Source organism: Sturnira hondurensis, unplaced genomic scaffold (assembly GCF_014824575.4).
Source record: "Sturnira hondurensis isolate 20B ecotype Veracruz unplaced genomic scaffold, ASM1482457v3 Scaffold0010173, whole genome shotgun sequence".
Classification (NCBI taxonomy): domain Eukaryota; kingdom Metazoa; phylum Chordata; class Mammalia; order Chiroptera; family Phyllostomidae; genus Sturnira; species Sturnira hondurensis.
Window position 1 is genome coordinate 191,115 of NW_028082804.1, and position 22,460 is coordinate 213,574.

At 38.4% G+C, this 22,460-nt stretch overlaps 1 protein-coding gene across 1 annotated transcript in view; it reads right to left on the reverse strand.

Moving 5' to 3' along the window:
* The window catches only part of GNB4 (G protein subunit beta 4), a 49,486-nt gene that overhangs the window by 3,654 nt on the left and 23,372 nt on the right, over positions 1-22,460 (reverse strand). Inside the window, exons 2-9 of the mRNA XM_037058781.1 lie at positions 20,555-20,652; positions 10,718-10,756; positions 9,876-9,982; positions 8,781-8,844; positions 7,174-7,336; positions 6,265-6,331; positions 5,965-6,166; positions 2,351-2,567 (exon numbers count right to left, since the gene is read on the reverse strand). Of these exons, the coding sequence (XP_036914676.1) occupies positions 2,351-2,567; positions 5,965-6,166; positions 6,265-6,331; positions 7,174-7,336; positions 8,781-8,844; positions 9,876-9,982; positions 10,718-10,756; positions 20,555-20,611 (916 nt within the window). The 5' untranslated portion in view covers positions 20,612-20,652. The remainder of the gene's footprint in view (positions 1-2,350; positions 2,568-5,964; positions 6,167-6,264; positions 6,332-7,173; positions 7,337-8,780; positions 8,845-9,875; positions 9,983-10,717; positions 10,757-20,554; positions 20,653-22,460) is intronic.

Below are 22,460 nucleotides of genomic sequence, written 5' to 3' on the forward strand. Positions count from 1 at the left end.
GAGGTCTGTGGAGACCTAGGAGGCTACTGCTTCCAAGTGAACAAGTTTCTCTGAGTCCGGAGACCAAGTGCAGGGGGAGGCTGGACACATACGTAGAATACAATTCTTTGTGCTACGTGAATTTTTGAGGTGTGTCAAATTCTGTTACTTTTGAAAAATTATTTCACAGTTATGCTTTCTTATATCTAGGACAACAGATAAACATCAGCTTACATAAGCGTATGCTACTCCAAATGTTGCCACTGAGCCATGCTATTTTCAAGAATTTTTCAATGAAGACGACCCTTTTCCACGAGAACAAAAGATAAGAATGAAGTTGCCTCGTATCACCACTTCCAGAAATACCAACACGATTCAGTTACTTTATTTGGTTAACTGCCAAACACTACAATGTTTGGTTATAGCTTTCTGAAGCCATCAAACCCGTCTAGTTTTAGTTTCATTTGCTTTGTTTTTTGAAGTGTGTTTTATTGATGTGCTGTGACACTTGTCCCTGTTTACCCCCTTCACCTCCCTCCGCCTGGCACCTCCCTTTCCTCCAGCAACCTCTCCCTCTTAGTTCATGTCCATGGGTCGGGCATGTAAGTTCTCTGTCCTCTCCATTTCCTATACTATTCTTAACCCACCTGTCTATTCTGTACCTACCAATTATGCTTCTTATTCCCTGTACCTTTTCCCCTTCTCCTCCTCCTCCCCCCTTTTTCTCCCCATTGATATTCCACCAAAAGACCTCCATATCTATAATTCTGTTCTTGTTCTGGTTGTTTGCTTAGCTTGTTTTTTTAGTTATGAATTTGTTGGCATTTTACTATTCATAGTTTTGTCCATGGAAAACTATGGTAATGGAGGAGAAATTACAGCAATTCAGTAAATAACCCCGCCTTCCTAGTACTACAGGGTACCAGTTGCCGGACTGAAAGGCCCACTGAATACCTGGCACAGAGAATGAAAATGGACCCACTCCGAGACATACCAAAACTGGCCGAAAGGTTGAAGATTATTAGTTGAGAAGTACATTGAAACTAAGAATAAGCCAAAAATTAATTTAACCCTAGAGAACATGAAAAAGATGCATAGCAAAAGAAGTCATAGTATATAACTCATGGCTCAGCACTAAGTACCGCGTAAAAAAGTCACAGTTACGTAAACTCTGGTATCTAAACAAAATTCACAAAATGGGAAAAATCGGAAGACCAGAAGGATGTGGCTGGGTGGAACGTGGTGGGAGGGGGAATGATAGGGCCAGACCCTCAACAGTTAATGCCTAAAAGTTAAGCTACTTAAGCTACTTCTGGAAGCAGAACACATAGATTGCTGTCAGGACTACTGTGTTTTGGTAACATGCCGTGTAGAACTTTTTGATTCTTTAAGTATAACCTTAGTTCTAAAAAAAAAAACAACGAAATCAATCACCCTCTGGACCGTGTGACAGTCCCCAGTGACTGACGTGTACACTGCCACTTAGGAAGCTGCAGGACAGAACTCAGAGTGTGGGGCTAAGGGAGGACAGCGGCTCTGTCCCGTCCAGACAAGATCTGTTCCAAGAGGAAGACAGTCCACAGCACTTACAATGTTTCCTGTCAAGGTTGTAAGGAAACTAATTTTGAAAAGAGCACACTGAGTTATATTCAGTTCTTTTTTATATCAAAACTTATTAAACAACAAAAAAAAATGCATGTTCCCTTGCATGCTCCCTCTCTCTCACATACAACCCTTCTTTCTCCAGGGTGTGCTTGCACGTGTGCGCTCACATATCTTTTTTTTTTTTTAGGATTTTATTTATCTTTAGAGAGGAAGAGAAGGAAAGAGAGAGAGAAATATCAGTGTAGGGTTGCCTCTCATGCATCCCCTGCTGGGAACTGGCCTGTTGCAGCATGTGCCCTGACTGGGAATTGAACCGTGATCCCTTAGTTCGCAGGCTGGCGCTCAATCCACTGAGCTACACCAGCCCGGGCTCACTCATATATCTTTATCCCTCTTCTTCCCTCAAGGTCTGCACCTCTGCTCTCTTTCTCCTAAGCTCCAAAGGCCCTTCCTGTTGCCTCTGTAACTTACTTCCTGAGCTCATGTAGCCCCGCTGGCTCACTTTTTCTACCTCTGACTTCTTGAATAAACTTTCACTTGTATTCGAAAAAAAGAAGTTAATGACAGAACTAGATGTTAACTGTTCAGAAAACAGAAATGTAACTATGCTGTCTGGACCGTAACAACTCAAAGGGCAACAGTGACCCTAAGAACCACTGGGCTGCCATCCCCCACATCCAGGGTGTCCAGGAGCCTCAAACAACAGATGGGAACCTCTTCATATTCCCAGACAAAACCACCACATAATGTGGACTTAGGAACTAACCTGCACGATCTCCTTTTAGTGTGTCCCACACATTACAATTAAAGTCATCGTAGCCAGCTAACAGGAGGCGCCCACTTTTTGAGAAGGCTACGGAGGTGATCCCACAGATGATGTTGTCATGGGAATACATTAACAACTCTTGGTCTGCACGCAGGTCGAAGAGACGGCAGGTGGCATCATCGGAGCCAGTGGCAAAGGCATATCCGCTTGGGAAAAACTAGAAAGGAAAGCAACAAGCATTTACTCCATAGAATTGTACAGAAAATCATGTGAGACAGTGTAATACTGCACCAGGGAAAAACAGATCTAGATTCAAATGCCAACTCAGCTTGTGACCCGGTGAATCCTGTCGAGCACTGAGAACTCGCAGGCACTTTGGGCCTTAGTTCCAGTTGGTTGGGATTGAATGAAATAACTGCCAAGTGCACAGCCTATTGGTGAGCACAGAGCAAGTATTCAGTAAATACTGGCTCTGCTCCTCCACGTGTCTTATTGAAATACTTAAATGTAGATGTTACTATGGATGGAATTTAAATTCCGTAAACATGTGTGCTCTTAAATGTTTCAAAATCCCATTATGAGAAATAAACAGGAAAGATTTTATGAAAGAAGACATGAATCAATCCAGCTAAGCAAGGTTATACAGTTCAGCTAATAGTTAATAAAACTATGCATTATTAGTTTATGAATCCCTTTTCACAAATAGGGATTCTATTGGTGAAACTCAATGTTGACTCTTTTATAAAGAGGAAACAACTTTTTGTCATATATTTCAGGGCTATCGTCATTACTTTTGTGAACTAATTGTTCATATCTTTTGCTTAGTTTTTACTGTGTTGTTAGTACTTCATTTGTTGATTTGTTGGAGTGAAATAAAGAACCTAAATTTGTTTTAAATATTATTTTATATTTTATCATTTGCCTTCTAATATTGTTTGCTTTTTTAAAAACAAAGTAATGTTTAATTTTTATATAGTCAAATTTGGTTACCTTTCCCTTCAAGATTTAATTTTTTATAAACAGAGTCAGTCCTTCCCAGACTGTCACCTGATGTTCAATTATATTTTCTTCTCGTTCCCTCTTTAATAATTTCATTTTTCACATCTTAATTTTTAGCCATCTGGTGTTTATTTGATATACAGCATTCAGTATAAGGATCTAATTTAATTTTCTTAATAGTTAATCAGTTGTCATAGCTGTGAAATAATTTTTCTACTCATTTTGTTGTGACATCTATAATTCTCTGAACTCTTGTATACTCAAACATATTAATTTTGAGTTTTCTGTCTGTCCCTTTTTTGGTACCTATATCACACTTAAAAAAATCATTGTAACTTGACAGTAAATTTTATTATCTGGCAACACATTTTATTCTGCTTCAAATCAACCTGTCCTCTCCTTTCTTCCCCTTGAATTTTAGATATTTGATGAAGAAGTCTTTTTTCTCCATAGTCCTCAGACTCATCTCAAAAAAATTCACTTGGGTCTTGATTAAAATTTGTATTAAACCTGAAAATTAGTTTGAGGGATAAATGATTTTTTTTATATATTCACTCTTCCTATTCAGGAACATGATATTTTTTAAAATGTTTACCATTAAAGTTTTATAAATTGTCTTCATTTAGATTCTGCACAGTTCTTGCTAAATTAATTCCTTGTCTATTTTATAATTTTTGTTGCTGTTCTCAGTAGGATTTTCTCCCTTTTTTCTTCTACCTGGCTATTACTGATATAGCAAAGTTATTGATTTTATAATACTTTTTGTAATCCAGAAAACACACTGAACTCTTTTGGGGGGTATCTAGATAGCTAAACACATCACATGCAAATAATGATTTTTTTTCTACTTTCTAAATTCAACTCTTATTAAGTCAGCTTTGGGCCTAAACTATAAAAGGCAGAAATCATCACACTATGAAAAAGCAAGACTGCCCTGACTGGTGTGGCTCAGTTGGTTGAGCATCGTTCCACAAAGCAACGGGTCCCTGGTTCAATTCCCAGGCAGGGCAGATGCCTGGTTATGGGTCAGGTCCCTGGTTGGGGGCGTGCAGGAGGCAGCCAATTGATGTTTCTCTCATTCATGGATGATTCTCTTCCTTTTTTTCTCCCTCCCTTCCCCTCTGTCTGAAAATAAATAAAATCTTCTATTTAAGAAGTAAAAGGAAAAAGATATGCCCAGGCTAACACTAATCAAAAGAAAATGAGGGGTATTTGTATTAATATCAAACAAAGATTTCAGAGTAAATAACATTACCAGGGATAAGGAGGGATACTTCATTATGATAAAGGAACCAATTCATTAATAATAATTCTAACGGTTTACAGATTGAAATACATGAAGCAAAAAACCAACAGATTACAAAGAAAATGGACAAATGCACAATCGGAGATTTCAACACCCCTCTTTCAATAATGAATAGAAAAGACAGACAGTAATCAGTAAGGATACAGAAGACTTGAATAACAATTTCAACCGTCTTGACCAAGTTGATGTCTGTGGAACTCTCCACCCAGTAACAGGGGAATTTGAATACTCCCCAAGTGCATATAAATACAATACATAAAAATCTGTGGGATGCAGCTAACAGCAACGCTTAGAAAGAAATCCATAACTTTTAAGTTCCGAAATTAGGGGAAACAAAGCTCCAAATCAATGGTGTCACCTTCTACTTTAAGAAACTAGATAAAGGGGTGGGAGAAGAAACTAGAAAAAGGAAAACAAATGAGACCCAAGGAAGCAGCAGAAAAGAAAAAAATAAAGATCAGAGTGAAAATCAATGAAACAAAACAACAGAGAATATCACTGAAAACAAAGATGGTTTTCTGAGTAGATAAAACCAATAACCCTCTAGCCGAATGTGTTAGTCTGCTAGGGCTGCCATAATAAAGAACCCCAATTTGGGTGGCGGAAGCAACATTTATTGTCATCTCAGAGTTCTGGAGGCTGGAAGTCTGAGATCCAGGTGTCTGAGGGCAGCAAGGGAAGGATCTGTTCAGCTTCTCCTTGCCTTGTGGCTGTCTGTCTTCAACCTGCACCTGTTCACAGGGTTTGCCCTCTCTGCCTGCTGTCTCGAAAAGTTCCCTTCTTCCTGAGAACACTGGTCATATTGCATTAGGGCCCCTAATTCAGTGCATCTCAACTAATCATATTGGCACAACCCTATTTTCAAACAATGTCACATTCTGAGGTACTAGAGGTTAGGACTTCAATCTAAAATTTTGGAGTTCAACCCACAACACCAGGAAAAAACTAAGGCAAATTACCAATATTACGAATGAGATATCCTACGGATTGAACAGACATCGGACGGATAATACGGGCATATTGTGAACAGCTTGAACACACCTGTGGACAGCTACCTCGTTTGCTCAAGATGATCTACCCCTCCACATCTGGAAATAGAGCTTATTGTTCATCTGCAAATGAAGACCTTGCTCTAGGGAGAAAACCTTTCTGGGTTGTTTTTTGAATCAACCCTTACTCTTTGAGAATTCAATGTTGTAAGAACATTATTCTTCAAAGTCCTGGTAGGCAATTTGTTGTGAAAATCATGCTATAGAGTTCGGCACTGCAAAGGCACAGTAAAGTTCCCTTAGAAATGCTATGCACTTACGCTGACAGCGTTAATGTCTGACACATGCCCAGAGAAAGACTGTCTGCACATTCCATCTCGAATATCCCATAACTTGGAGGAGGCATCACACGCGCCAGAGACAAAGGTCCTCATGTCAGGGCTCAGAGAGAGACTCATCACGTCTCCAGAATGGCCAGTGAACGTGGTGGTCTGCTGGGCAGTTTCGATGTCCCATAAAGCGCTGTAATTAGAAATGAATAAACATGACTCTCATGTCTTCTTACATTAGTTCCTTCTACCACCCTCACCCCCAAAATCAGTGTTCTGGAATAAACTTACCAATTTGTATCTCCTGAACTTGTAACAATTTGGCTGTCGTCTAAGAAACGACAGCAGGACAAGTAGCCTACAGCAGAGAGTAACATTTTAGGTTATCGTTGATTAACTCAAATAGCATATGAAATACTAATGTTTATTCTTAAAAATAACAGTGTTTGCTAATACAATCTAGCGTCCTACTTTTAATTACTTCAACTCCATGCTGTCTGAAATGAAATTTTACCCACTAACTCCTTCGTAGGTATTCACTGTGACAATGACATTATGATGGCCCCTCTGAAAGTTACAACTTGAGTAAAACATAGTCCCTCCTGCTTATGAGTTCGCTGAGGAGAGACATACTCTTCTCACATATCATAATCTATGGCAGATGGGGCTAAGTACCCTGCAGAGTGACTGGAAGTATGGGGAGAAACTAGAACAGCCGCCCCAGTGAAGGCTTCATGAAAAAGGTGCCATGTGGATGCTCAGAATTCACCAGCATTTCAAAATTCTGGAATGGCAGGAAAATGCCATTGTAAAGATTTTGTAAAAAGTACGGCCAAATATTATTGCAAAGAATTCGGAGAGGCAAAATCCCAAGGACTGGCAAAAAATTCCTAGTTAACGCTGCTAACCAAAAGCTATACCGCTGAGCTATGTGCGGTGTGCACTCTGGCAGATAAAGCAACGTGCTCTCACAGTAAAAAATACTTCATAAGTGTTATCTTACTATACACTTTCAAAAAGATATATACTTTCAATTATGTACTTAAGTATAGATACCAAAATCCCATAATTGTTAAATGGTTGCAGATTTTTTTGTATTTTTCATTATTGTTTGAATTTTCACAATAAAGTTATCATCTTTATAGAACTAGTACTTTTTTTTTTTTTAGGAAAACTAGGACTACGCTCAGCGGCACTCACCTATGTGACCGGGGAGCTCTCGGCTCACTCTCACATTCCCCTCCCTGGTCTTTAAGTTGTATATAGAGCAGATGTTGTCCAGTCCTCCGCAGGCCACAAAATTACCAGAGGGGGCGTAAGCGCAGGTCATCACCCAGGAGGACCTCAGAGGAATAGCATGCATCTGTGGGAGAAGCAGAACGCACAAACACTGTTACTAAGTGAGACAGTCCCTCACCTGTTTACAATGAAGCAAATACATACCAACAATTAAATACCTCTAAAAATTAAGGCAAAATAGATAGAGAATGCAAAGAATTGAGAAAGGAAACAAAAATAAAATACTAATGCACACTGAAATGCATATTATTTTCTCTATTATAAATAATTTAACTGCTCTTTTCAGAAATTATTCTTTAAAGAGAGAAAGCAAAAACAAGGATTTTTCAAGCTATATAACAATTTTGAGTATTAAGTGTAAAATGTTTAAGATAAAAAATGTACTAAAATTCTTTGTTTTTGCAGTAGTGTGCAAAAGGGGGGATTTCCTCCAACACATCATTAAGTGATGTAAGTATCAGAGTTGATTACAATAGTTCTCCCATGGAGAGACCGTCCTTCTAATAACAGGGCACTCACTCTGGGCTCAAATTGAAACATGGGAACAGTTTGCACTGATCCTCATACCTGTCTGTGCCTGCTGTCTTCTTGCCCAACACCAGTCATCTGCAGGTCAGGCAGCAAAATTTAATGCCTACGGGACTAGCGAGGCTAACCGGTCCATACAGAGAATCAACGCATTGTGTGATTACTACTGTGCTCTCACTTAACCTAAAATAATATTTTTAATACACAATTTGGTTGTTGTAGAAGATACAATTGAAAGACACATGCTCAATGCCAATTAATATAGAAAAACTGTTAGAATGCAAATCTGTCTTGGCCACATTTAAATTCTCTACCAGGCTGAAGATACTGTTTACTTCACAAAATGACGCTCTTTAAACTTTAATGAAAAACAGTGATATAAGTGTACACGGAATCTAAAGGTATTTGACCTGGGAATGTTTTCCCGAAGTTTTTCCACTACCACTCATCACCTACATGCCAAGAATGCCTTCCAGGGGACAGACTAGGGTGACCCACTGGCTTCTACCAGCAAGAGATCTAAGCAAGCTGCAATCTGCCTCCAATTTACTGTCTCTTCTGAGCTGTCCGGAAACACAAATCAACACCCAGAGTGGACAAAGAAAAGCTTCACACTAGCATTCTGGCTTACCCACAGATACAATCAAAATCTCAGGGTCACTGTCACCTTGGGAAATGGCAATTTGTTTAAGAAATCATTTGATTATAACACTGATGCACAGTCTTTTCTAATATTCAAATATAAAATATGAGAGTCTAGTAAAACATATTGAACAATATTTCTGCAGTTCTTGGGAATTAAAAAAAGTGGCTAAATATTAAAATCAACACTAAGACTCAAGAAAGGAGCTAGATTAAAATGAATGGAATACATTTATGTTAGAAGGAAATTACAACTGGGAGTAATAGAATAAAGGAAAGAACTGATGAACACCTTTTCAAATAATATGTTGCTTCAGAGAATGATTAAGAAATTCTACCTTATTTGTTGTATAGCTATCCCAAATAATTAATTTTCCATCTTGAGAAGCACTGACCAGTAGCCTAGAAGAATGAACAAAAATAATTCAACACTTAGAGGGAAAAAGTAGTTTAAATTCGTTATACATGGCATTAATGTAGAACAGTTTCAAAAATACATACAATTTTTAAAATTAAAAACTTGATACTAGAAAATAATCTTCCCAACTTTAAAAGAAATTTATTCTGCATGCCAAAATTTTCAACATAACATAAAATTTACCAAAATTGAGACACTGTGCTAACAACGTCTCCGTTATGATTCCTCAGTGTTACAGAGACACAGCAGTCTAAGCTCTTGTTCGAGATCCTGATAGGCATGGGCTGACTGGTGTGTATTCACTGATTTAAATTTATTGACAACAGAGTACATGGAAGCTGAACAAACATATTTCATTCAACCGAACATATCCATCGAAAGCCTGTGAATGGGGTGTTATGGGTACAACACAGAAAATACAGCCTACCTTTGAGGCTGTACCATCTATCTGGTAGGTAAGATATTTACACCTGTTTGTAAGTCAGAGGAGTAGTGTGAGATTAACACCAAAAGAAAGTACAAGGGAAAAATACAACTGCTATTTGAATTAAGCAAGTAGTTTCACAAGAGAGACTGCCATCGTGAAAAATGCAACCCGGAGAGCTAACGTTGTACTCCGATCTTTTGCGAATTTAGGTAATAATTAGAGTAATACCCAGTAACTTGTAAATAGCAATATTCAATAATACACGCTTATTTGTTGAAATTTCAGTAGAACTGCTTTTGGCATAGTAAAAAGCAAAGTATAATACCCAACTGCAAAGAAAAGAAGTCCCAAGCAATTAACCTGGATAATTAGATAATGGATATTTTTAAGAGATACATTTATTTTCCATAGTAAATATTTCTAAACTTTTAAAGTGTCACTGTTTTTACTGAAAGTGAAGTTTCATATTAGATGCATTTTTTGCAAACAGTTCATAAATGCAGTTAACTAAAAATTATTTAAGGACATGCAAATGATGATTTTTAATGCCTATAATTCTGCGGACAGTTTGAAAACGGCAGCACACACCTTGAGTCGTATCCCCAGTGCATAGCATAGATCTTAGCGAGGTGCCCCCGCAGTGTGCGTCTGGTTCGCATCTGTATCCGACCCACCGTGTCCATGTTTGATGTGATCTTTAGAATGAGACATGAAGGATATTATTCGTTTCCTTAGTCGTGGCTCAGGAAATGAAGTAGAAACTAGTAATAGGCAAGAATAGTAATAGGCAAGAAAGCTTGACATAAAACAAACTTAGAGCAATCAAAGGTAATTTAATGTAAATATTGCCATGGGGTAATTATAGGAGCAGTATGTAGTTTGAGAACAGTACGGCTGATTTAAAATGGTGCCACTTGCACACCTTCCAGCAGGAATAGCTTCTGTAGACGATCAACTAAGCAGAACAGACATCTCTCCCAACTTCAGTAAAAGACGCCCAAATAAAAATCTATCAGCAGATAATCTAAGAGTAAAACATTTATCATTTTAACTGTCTATAAGAAAGCCAGTTTTATATTTGTCAAGCATATAAAATATTTCCTTAATGAAATTAATGTTAATTAAACAAAAACTTCCTAAGAATTTATGTCATTAAAAAAGCTCAGAGTATATCATAAAGAATCAAGAAGCTACCTTCAAAGAAACATGTAAGAACCTACATATTTTCATTGTATTTATTCTCCATAGACTTCTTTTATAACAAATATGCTTTTAAAGCACTTTTACAGCACCTGACAAATTACAGCATTTTTAGAGATCTCACTTTTTCAATTAGACATTAATGAAAAACTCTGAATGTCATTTGCATTGGTGTGAAGCTGTATGGTATGAATTAGTAAAGTAAATTGAGGGGGGAAAAAAAACTTTACCTGAACAAGCATTGCATCATTACAAGCTTTCCTAGCATCCTGAAATAAAGAAAGAAAATTATAATGCATTTACATGTGGAAGTCACTAGATATAATTTAAAATGGTATTTTCATTGCAAATATAAATATGCAAACATATTTTATTAAGAGAAAGTTCACATAACATCAAATTAACCATTTTAGTCATCTTTTAAAAATATACATATTTTATTGATTATGCTGTTACAGTTGTTCCATTTTCCCTCCTTTATTCCCCTCCACCATGCACACCCCCTCCCACCTGCATTCCCTGCCCCTGCCTTTAGTTCATGTCCATGTGTCAAACATTTAAGTTCTTTCGCTTCTACATTTCCTATACTATTCTTAACCTCCACCTATCTTCTACCTACCGTTTATGCTACTTTTTCTCTGTACTTTTCCCCCCACTCTCCCTCTCCCACTCCCCCACTGATAACCCTCCATGTGATCTCCATTTCAGTGATTCTGTTCCTGTTCTAGTTGTTTGCTTAGTTTGTTCTTGTTTTTGTTTTAGGTTGTTGTTAATAACTGAGTTTGTTGTCATTTTACTGTTCATATTTTTTATCTTCTTTTTCTTAGATAAGTCCCTTTAACATTTCATATAATAAGGGCTTGGTGATGATGAACTCCCTGAACTTGACCTTATCTGAGAAGCACTTTATCTGTCCTTCCATTCTAAATGAAAGCTTTGCTGGATAGAGCAATCTTGGGTGTAGATCCTTGCCTTTCATGACTTTGAAGACTTCTTTCCAGCCCCTTCTTGCCTGTAAGGTCTCTTTTGAGAAATCAGTTGACAGTCTTATGGGAACTCCTTTGTAGGTGACTGTCCTCTTATCTCTTGCTGCTTATAGGATTCTCTCCTTCATTTTAATCTTGGCTAATGTAATAATGATGTGCCTTGGTGTGTTCCTTCTTGGGTCCAACTTCTTTGGGACTCTCTGAGCCTCCTACACTTCCTGGAAGTCTATTTCATTTGCCAGATTGGGGAAGTTCTTTATTATTTGTTCAAATAAGTTTTTCACTTGTTGCTCTTCCTCTTCCCCTCCTGGTACCCCTATAATCGAATGTTGGAACGTTTGAAGATGTCCTGGAGGCTCCTAAGCCTCTCCTTATTTTTTTGAATTCTTGTTTCTTCATTCTTTTCTGTTTGGTCATTTTTTTCTTCCTTCTGGTCCACTCCCTTGATTTGAGTCCCAGTTTCCTTTCCATCACTACTGGTTTCCTGTGCATTTCCCTTCATTTCACTTAGTTTAGCCTTCATATGTTCCTCTAATTTGTGATCATATTCAAACAATTCTATGAGCATCCTGATCACCAGTGCTTTGAACTGTGCATTTGATAGGTTGGCTCTCTTTTCATTGCTTAGTTGTGTTTTTATCTGGAGCTTTGATCTGTTTTTTCATTTGGGCCTTTTTTTTTTTTTTGCCTCAGTTTCGTAGTGAGGGGCAGAGCCTTAGGTGTTCACCCGGGTGGGGCAACCACATCTCTGCGTTGTGATGCTGTGTGTGGGGAAGGGCTCTGAGAGGGAACAATGCTGCTTGCTCCACTCTCTGCTGGTTTTCAGTCACTTCCCCTGCTACCCACAATTAGACCCTTCTGGTGCCTATTCCCAGGTGGGTGGGTTTGTGTACGTTCTAGGACCCTGTGGGTCTCTCCAAGGAACTCTCCTGTGAGGTTGGGAGTCTCTCCTGCTGCAGCCTCAACCCCCACAGGTGTTTTCAATCTGTGGTTTGAGGCTTTATTTCCCCTCGCTGGAGCCCTGGGTTGCGTGCTCTGCCTTGCTACCCAGTTGTCCCTCCCAGTGTATCTGCACTCGAGTGTGGGACCACCCACTCTCCCAGCAGCTGCCCTGCTGTGAGTCCTCTCCTATGGGCTGCCCATCTCTGCCCCTCTTTCTGGTCTGGATGAATGTTTATTCTTTATTTTATTTATTTATTTATTTATTTATTGGATGTTTCTTCTTTAACTCCTTGGTTATTGACTTCCATATAGTTCAATTTTCTGGCAGTTCTGGTTATTTTTTGTTTTTAAATTGTTGTTGTCCTTCTTTTGGCTGTGCGAGAAGGCACAGAGTGTCTATTTATGCCTCCATCTTGGCCAAAAGTCCTCAAATTCTTTATGATAACAGAAGTTTTACTTCAAATCAAGTTAATAACCCATCTGTATCAGTGTACCCACTGGCGTTATGAGAGACTGCATCTGGCTTCAGCGAATTTTTTTGAAGACTCTTTGAACACATTTGCCCGTTTCATGATGGGTGGTGTACAAGCACCAAAAATGGCACGACCATGTGCCCCACCCTCCCTATTCACCTGATCTGGTCCCAAGCAACTTTTTCCCCCCTGGATGACAAAAGTCCTCAAAGGGAAACATTTTGCTGATGTGGAAGAAGTGAAATAAAAAACCAGCAGAAGTACCAAAAGGCATCAAAACCAAGGAGTTCAAAAACAGTTTTGAGCCGTGGAAGAAACATCTCAATAGGAGCATTGCATCAAATGGTGAGTACTTTGAAGTTGACTGAAGTTTAAACATGCGACAATAAATATACACTTTTTTAAATAAGCATGACAATTTTTAGATAAATTTTTGAATTTATTTTAAAATGACAATTTTTAAAATAAATTATTTTTGGGTCTCCCTCATAGATCACATGTGTTTATCCATTAATTAATTGACGGACATTTAAGTTGTTTCCACATTTTGGTTTTTATGAATAATAATGATTCAAACATTCATGTACAATTTTTTTGTGTGTACTTACATTTTCAATTCTCTAGGGTATATACCTAGAAGTAGAATTGATGGTTGCCATGGTAATTCTTTGTTTAACTTAAAAAATGACAAATTTTTCTTCCTAGTAGTGACACAGTTTTATATTCCCAACAGGAATGTATGAGGGTTCGAATTTCCTCACATCCTCACCAACACTGTTGCTGTCTCCTTCTTTTTTTAATTAGTGTTAGTACAGCCATCTTAGTGGAGGTGAGGTTGTATCTAGTGGTTTTGATTTGCATGTCATCAATGATTAGTGATATTGAGCATCTTTTCATGCGGAGTACCTTTACCTGTGCTTACCAGCTATTTGTATATCTTCTTTGGAGAACTGTTTATATAAGTTCATTGCCTATGTTTTTTAAATCTTCACCCGAGAATATTTTTTATTATTAATTTTAGAGAAAGGAAGGTGGGGCAGGGGCCAGAGAGAAAAACATCAATGTGAGAGAGAAACATAGGTCACTTGCTTCTCATATTCACCTCAACCATGGATCAAACCTGCAACCTTTCCATGCACAGGACGATGCTCCACCCCACTACGCCACCCAGCCAGGGCTCCTTTGCTTGTATTCAGTAGGGTTACTTGTTTATTGCTGAATTGTAGCAGGCCTAGTATTCTGAATACTAGACCCTTATCAGATGTATGATCTACAAATCTTTTCTCCCATAGGCTGTCTTTTCATCTTCTTGATAGTGTCCTCTGACACACAAGTTTTTAATTTATCTATTTTTTCTTTTGTTGCTCGTGCTTTTAGTGTCATATTAAACCATTACCTAATCCAAGGTCATAAAGATGAACAACTGTGTTTACTTGTACGAATTTTACCGTTAGCTGTTACACTGGGGCACCACTGAGTCAGTGTTGACACCTGGTGTGTTGTAGGAGCCCAGACTCACTCTGCTGTATGTGGGTGCCCTGTGGTCCCAGCACCACTTTGTGGAAAGGTTGTTCTTTCCCTGCTGAAGGGTCTTGTTACCCTGGTTGAAAAACCATTTGTCTGTGGTAATTGATTTTTAATGGACTCTCAACTGTATTTTACTGTGCAAGCATATACTGGGTTTATAATTAAAAGATTTTTAAATTGTATCCCCTGAGTAAAAACAAAGTTGATTTAATAAGGCCACAGGATTCACCGTTACATTTGTTACTAAGCTTCGGCAAAAAGCAAGAGTTCTGAGTTCCCTTCTGTTTGTTCTGGCGTCTAGAAGTTGAGGTGATAGGAAAGATATTGATAGTGTACCCAGATCATTTTAGAAATATTTTTTTAAAATGCATAACACTTCTCTGAAAATGCTTTCCAAGTACACTGGATACAGATGCTATTAGAAATAAAATATTTAAGATCCAACATGAGAAATAGACATATCTCAGGAAAAACTATTTTTATATAAATAGCCACAGTTTATACTAAGTCACATCTGTATTTCCATATTAATAGCATTAATTAATAATATATAAAGTGGTGTTTATGACTAAGCATTATAGGGTAGACTTTCGGACACCTTAAATTTTTACACAAACTGAAGAAAATTATCAAAAGGAAGATAATGAAACAGAAATCAATATAACAAAACAAGGAAAGGCAGGAAAAGAACATATATAATAAGAAACAAAATGTTTTCAACCAAGTTTATCAGTTAATAATAAATTTAGAGGATCTGTACACATGGGAAAATCAGAAGTGCCATTAATTCCTCCTCTAGACTTGAAACAATATTTTCCCCCAAAGGTTAGGGTAGTATCCTCTTTAACGTTGTTTTTCCCACTGTGCTCTGCATGTTCCTGTGCAAAGAGGGTGCACATGTGTCTGTTGAATAACTGTCCCAAACAGACACCGTGTTCCAGTCAGCCCAGGGAGAAACACCTGCCTCCACTTCCCGCAAACCCTGGATGGAGTGCACAATCTGTCTGGCTGCCCTTTCAACCTATTTATAAACACTTAGAATATTTCTATGTCAGGGTGTTATAAGTAGTTACACAAACATACGATTTGACTCTCTCATTCTTAGTCAAATTGTGGGTTCAGAAACCTCAGTTGGCAAGGAATGACTTAGCCCACTTTCCTACAATGAAAAGAATTTCCAGAAATGACAGTGATGACCTGAGCGGTGTACCAAAAATGGTAGACGTGAAGACTAAATTCTAAAAAAAAGAAAAAGGTCCTCTAATTTTAAGCTTTATGAAATGAACTATATCATTTAGGTCATCTTCCTAATTCAGTTATTCAATTACAAAAGCCAATGAACACAGTGTGTCAGGTACTATTCCAGGGACCCTGGATGCGGCAGTGGACAAACCTGAAACCCTGCCTCTCAGAGCTCATGTTGACAATACAACAGCCCTGACTGGTCTGGCTCAGCTTCGGATACTTCAACTTCTTACTCAAAGGTTGATGGGACTGTTTTCTTAATTTCTCTTTTTGATAGTTTTTTATTAAGATATAAATACACAACAGATTTCTGTATCCTGATTTCTCTATTCTGCAACTTTACTGAATTCATTTATTCTAACAGTTTTGGGGGAGTGAAGGGTTTACAAGAGCAACTATAAAGGACACATGGACAATAACAAGGGGGGTGGAAACAGGGGAGGGAGGTAGGGAAGGCTGGGGTGGTGGGGAGGGGTTGGGGGAAGGGCATAAAACTGTACTTGAACAACAATAACAATCAAAAGTATTTTTTGAAAATTGAAATATCTAGGAATAAATTTAACCAAGGAGGTGAAAGACAAAACACTTGAAAACTATAAAGCATTGATAAAGAAACTGAAAATGTAAATAAATGAGAAGATATTCTATGCTCGTGGACTGGACGAATTAACATTGTTAAAATGTCCATTATGCCCAAAGCAATCTATAGATTCAATACAATCAAAACTCCAATGTCATTTTTCACAGAAATAGAACAATCTTAAAATTTGTATGGAACCACAAAAGATCCCCCAAATAGCCAAGAAATCTTGAGAAACAAGTACAAGCTGAAGACATCATGATCCCTGATTTTAAACTATATTACAAAGCTATAGTAATCAAAAGAGTATGGTGTTGGCATTAAAACAAACACAGAGATCAGTGGAACAGAATAGACAGCCCAGAAATAAGTCCATGCATAAAAATCAATTAATTCACACAAAAAAGAGGAAAAAATATACAACAGGGAAAGGGCAGTCTCTTCAACAAACAATGTTGGGAAAACTAGACAGGCACGTGCAAAAAATAAAACTAGATCACTTACACAAACACAAAAATTAACTCAAAATAGATTAAATGCTTTCATAAGTGGGACTACATCAAACTAAAAAGGTTCTGCACAGCAAAGGAAAGCATCAACAAAATGAAAAGGCAACTTGCCAAATGGGAGAAAATATTTGCAAATCAAATACATGATGGGGGTAATTTCCAAAACATATAAAGAACTCAATACAACTTAACAACAAAGAAATCTGATAAAAAATGGATAGAAAATCTGAATAGACATTTTCAAAATGAGACTTAAGAAAGGTACATGAAAAGGTGTTCAACATCAGTACTAATCAGGATAATGCAAATTAAAACCACAATGAGATACCACCTCATGCATTAGAATGACTATTATTAAAAAGACAACAAATAACAAGTGTTGGTGAGGATGTAGAGAAAAGGGAACCCTTGTGTACTGCCGGTGAGGTGTACTATGGAACTGATGCAGCCACTTGGGAAAACAGTATGCAGGCTCCTCATAGAATTAGAATTAGAACTACCATATGATTTAGCAATTCCACTTCTGAATAATATTATTTGTCTGAAAAAAAATACTACCTTTAGAAGGTACACATCCTACGTTCATTTCCACATTATTTACAATAGCCAAAATGTGGGGACAACCTAAACACCCATCAACAGATAAATGGATCAAGTACAGATGGTACATATATGCAGTGGAATATTACTCTGCCATTAAACCAAACAAAATCTTGCCATTTGCAACAACATGAATTGACTTTGAGGGCACTGTGCTAAGTGAAATAAGTCAGACAGAAGAAGATAAATACCATATGATTTTACTTATTTGTAAAATTTACCAAAAAAGGGAAAAAATCAAGCTCTTAACTACAGAGAATGGGTTTTCTAACAATGAGATGAGCATGTGACCATGTGCTTGGTGAACCAATAGATCTTGCTCAGCACCTGGAGCAAGTCACAAAAACTAGAGATGGTGAAGAATCCTTTCTGGTGGTGGCAGTAACATCTGATTCAGGGACTAGCCCATGAAGCCTTCTCTGTTCATCCCAGGCAAAATAAGTTCTTCCTCTGTTTTGTCAGCTTTGTTCAGACACCTAAAGTTTGATCAACTCCAAGTTATTATTCACATCTAACTCCCTAGCTTCTTTGAATTCCTGGCAGCAAGACCAATCATTATCTCAACCCACTCAGAATCAACACTTATCCAGTGCGTGCTTTGTGCCATCTCTTGTTTATCCTACTCCTTCCCGGCTTGTCTTGTAATCTCTGTGTGGAGAGGCTGTGCTTTTTTCTTACTCTTCACTTTTAAAGTAAATGAGTTCTTCTGAAATACCTACTGCAAAAAGTTCATATTGGAGATCGCCACAGCAGGATTCCAAACTATCAAGAGTTTCTCCCTGTTTTGTGCCAAAGTTCTTTATTTATACTTGTAAATTGTTTTAGCCCTTCCTTTTTCCCTGTGACAAGAAGTCAGCCACCCCAATCTACACACAATTAGTCTCCTTACTACACTCTGTCAACAAGAGGCTTCCTAAAAGGAGGAATGTCTATATCCTTTTTTTTTTTTTGACTCTGCCTACCTTGATATTCCCCAGTCCAGGGAAGCATCCGTTTTTCCAAAGAAAGGATTATTGGAATTATCACTGGAGTCCCTGAGGGAGCCCTTCCTACTTTGTGTGAGACTTATAGATGCAGAAAACCCTCTCGGAGCCCTCCCATAACCTGAGGCACTTCTACGTCTGACAACTGTTCCCCATTCTACTATGAAGCTCTAAGTGTCTTTAAATTGTGTTAAAGATGGACCTTGTATTTATTTATGGTCTTTGCTGTTTTGAGTTAATTTCTAAGAGTAAAAGAGGATAGACATGTCTTTATTATGCCACTAAAAATTTTTAATTTTTTCTGCAATTTAATGTTTTATTTTTTAAAATATATTTTGATTATGCCATTACAGTTGTCCCATTTTCCCCCCTTCATTCCCCTCCACCCTGCACACACCCCCTCCCCTACCATTCCCCCCCCCTTTAGTTTATGTTCACGTGTCACAAGTTCTTTAGATTCTATATTTCCCCTACTATTCTTGCCCTGCCCCCTATTTTCTACCTACTGTCTATGCTACTTATTTTCTGTGCCTTCTCCCCACTTCTCCTCCTCCCACTCCCCTGTTGCTAACCCTCCATGTGATCTCCATTTCTATGGTTCTGCTCCTGATCTAGCTGTCCTCTTAGTTTGCTTTTGTTTTAGGTGTGGTTGTTAATAACTGTGAGTTTGCTGTCCTTTCACTGTTCATATTTTTTATCTTCTTTTTCTTAGATAAGTCCTTTTAACATTTCATATAATAAGGGCTTGGTGATGATGAACTCCCTGAACTTGACCTTATCTGAGAAGCACTTTATCTGTCCTTCCATTCTAAATGAAAGCTTTGCTGGATAGAGCAATCTTGGCTGTAGGTCTTTGGATTTCATGACTTGGAATACTTCTTTCCAGCCCCTTCTTGCCTGTAAGGTCTCTTTTGAGAAATCCGCTGACAGTCTGATGGGTACTCCTTTGTAGGTGACTGTCCCCTTATCCCTTGCTGCTTCTAGGATTCTCTCCTTCATTTTGGTCTTGGCTAATGTAATTATGATGTGCCTTGGTGTGTTCCTTCTTGGGTCCAACTTCTTTGGCACTCTCTGAGCTTCCTGGATTTCCTGGAAGTCTATTTCCTTTGCCAGACTGGGGAAGTTCTCCTTTATTATTTATTCAAATAAGTTTTCCACTTGTGGCTGTTTCTTTTCCCCTTCTGGTACCTCTATAATTCAGATGTTGGAATGTTTAAAGATGTCCTTGAGGTTCCTAAGCCTCTCCTCATTTTTTTGAATTCTTGTTTCTTCCTTCTTTTCTGTTTGGTCATTTTTTTCCTCCTTCTGGTCTACTCCCTTGAATGAGTCCCAGTTTCCTTTCCATCACTATTGGTTCCCTGTGCATTTCCCTTCATTTCACTTAGTTTAGCCTTCATATGTTCCTCTAATTTGTGACTAAAATCAACCAGTTCTGTGAGCATCCTGATCACCAGTATTTTGAACTGTGCATCTGATAGTTTGGCTATCTCTTAGTTGCTTAGAAGTATTGGCTCTGGGGCTTTGAGTTGTTCTTGAGCCATAATGTTTTGGCCTGTTTGTGCCTGTTGTGTATGATGGGCGGACCCTTAGGTGTTCACTAGGGCAGGGCAACCCAGGTCGCTGGGTTGTGACGCTGTGTGTGGGGGTGGGGTCAGAGAGGGGCAATGGCAGTGCCCTCTGCTGCTTCCTACAAGCCACTGGGGCCTGCCGGTCTGGCTGTATGGTTTGTTGTTGTCAGACTTCCGTACAGTTCAATTTTCTGTGTTTTGATTGTGTTTTTGTTAGTAAAACTTTGTTGTCTTTAAACTTGGTTGTGTGAGGAGGCACAGTGTTTCCACCTATGCCTCCATCTTGCGATCTAATGTTTTAGAGATGAATAATTTTTAGTATATTACAATGTGATAACCTACCTCCTATTGCACCAAATATCAAACTATGATTCCAAGTCTGTGACAAAGAATTCTGTTTGTCTGTTAGCGGGTATTACATATATAAAATTAACTTCTGGACACAGAGGCCATTACTCCACATATCTATTTTTCAGCAATGATGTTTGAGGAGGTCTTTAGAGGCATGATAAATACAAATTGACCATTTCTAGTCTTATAAACTATTTAACATATGTAGACTGATAACCTAGTGAACAAATCTGGTTCATTACTGGTACGAAATAAAAGTGTTAAAATTTTTTCTAAAAAAAAAATGAAAAAGAATCCTCTTACCTGAATCTGATTTCGTAGCTGTTCGGCTTCCTGCCTCAGCTGTTCCAGTTCACTCATTTTTTAAATTTGTTTACTCCAAAATTAACAATACAAAGCAACTATAAAAAAAACAGAGAGAGATTAATTAAATTCTCCACTTACATATTAATTTGCTTGAAAAATATTCACACATAGCTTCTTTTCAGTCCTTCAGAAACTCCAATGAGATGGTCAATTATTACTAGACTGAAGATTGATTAGTAAATACAGATCTTGACTATTTACAAAGGATTTTATGATGATATGTGATCAGAGGATGGAAGAGAAATCTTGAATTGTACTTTGCAAGACTGAATTATAGAGAATTAGTACATGAATGGAGTCCAATGAGAAGTACTTCACAAAAAGGCACCAGCAGACATCCCCACTTAGATGTCTAACAGGTACTTCCATCTTAATACTTCAGAATGGAACTGTTCCCCACCTTGGGTCTTCCCTTTCTCAGTAAATGGTAATTCCATCCTTCCAACTGTTTAAGCCAAAAACCTGGGAGTCCTGTTTAACTTCTGTTTCGTTCATGCCCTGTATGTACACCATCAATAAAGCATGTCAGTTCATCCTTCAAAAAATTTCCAGGATTTGACCAACTCTGATTATATCCACTTTGACCACCTTGGTTCAAGCCACCATTCTCTCTCCCCTAGTTTCCTTTAAATTGCTTTTGACCACTCTCCTGTCTATTCTATATGTAGTAACTAGTGATCCTTTTTTAAATACATTTTACATATTTTATTTTTAGAGAGAGGAAGGAAGGGAGAAAGAGAGGGAGAGAAACATCAACCCGTTGTCTCTTGCACATGCCTCGACCAGGGACCAGGCCTGCAAACCAGGCACATGCCCTGTCCAGGATTCAAACCCATGACCTTTTGCTTCCCAGGAAGACACTCAACCAACTGAGCCACGCTGGTCAGGGCTAGTGACTCTTTTAAAACACAAGTCCTTCTTTTGCTTTAAATCCGACAGTGATTTTTCACTCCATTCTGAGGAGAGCCTTATTCCTTATCTTGAACCACCGAGCCCTCCTCAACCGTTGCACACACCCCTCTGACCTGCTTGTCTACCCACTTTCTCTCCCTCTCTCTCTCTCCCTCCCTCTCTCTTTCTCTCTCTCCCTCCCTCCCTCTCTCTCTCTCTCTCTCTCTCTCTCTCTCTTTCTCTCAGCCTCTCTCTCTCACTGTGATCCTCCACACCAAAGCTTTCTTGATGTTCCCTGAGCACACTAAGTAGGCTTCAGCATCAGTGTCCTTACACTTGCTCTTCCCTTCCCTGAAATGCTTTTAGCCCCACCCCCAATGTTTTCATTGCTTGCTCCCTTCACTCTGCTGTATCGGCCCCTCTCAGAGGGACCTTCGCTGGTAGCACTCATGCTCCCACCTAGCCCCCTCTCCGTGTCTCCATATGGTCACTGTGAGACTCAGCACCCTCTAGATGTCTGTTCCCTCCTAATAGGATATACACTCCTTAATACAGGATCTTTGCTTTATTCTCTGCTATATCCCTAGCACCCAGGACACTTTCTTCTACAGCAAATAAGCTAACTTGAAATAGCTTAACAAATAAAGGAGAAACTGTTCTAAAGATTTAGGTTGAATCACAGAACCAAAAGGCATGAATATAATGAGAAGAGACCAGAGGCTGAAAACTAGCAGTATTCTTCCTCTAACTGCCCTGTTTTTCTCTTCACTAACTTTGTTTTTCCTCTTTCTACAGAACAACTTTCTCGGCTTCTCTAAGCCCCAGGTTCAGTTTATAAACCCTCAGCTCATGATTGGACCCCCAAATGACCACCCCAATACCAAATTTCCATCAGAATATTTTCAGGTATCCATCCTTCACTCACTTCAACTCTGAAGTGGTACTGAAGTTG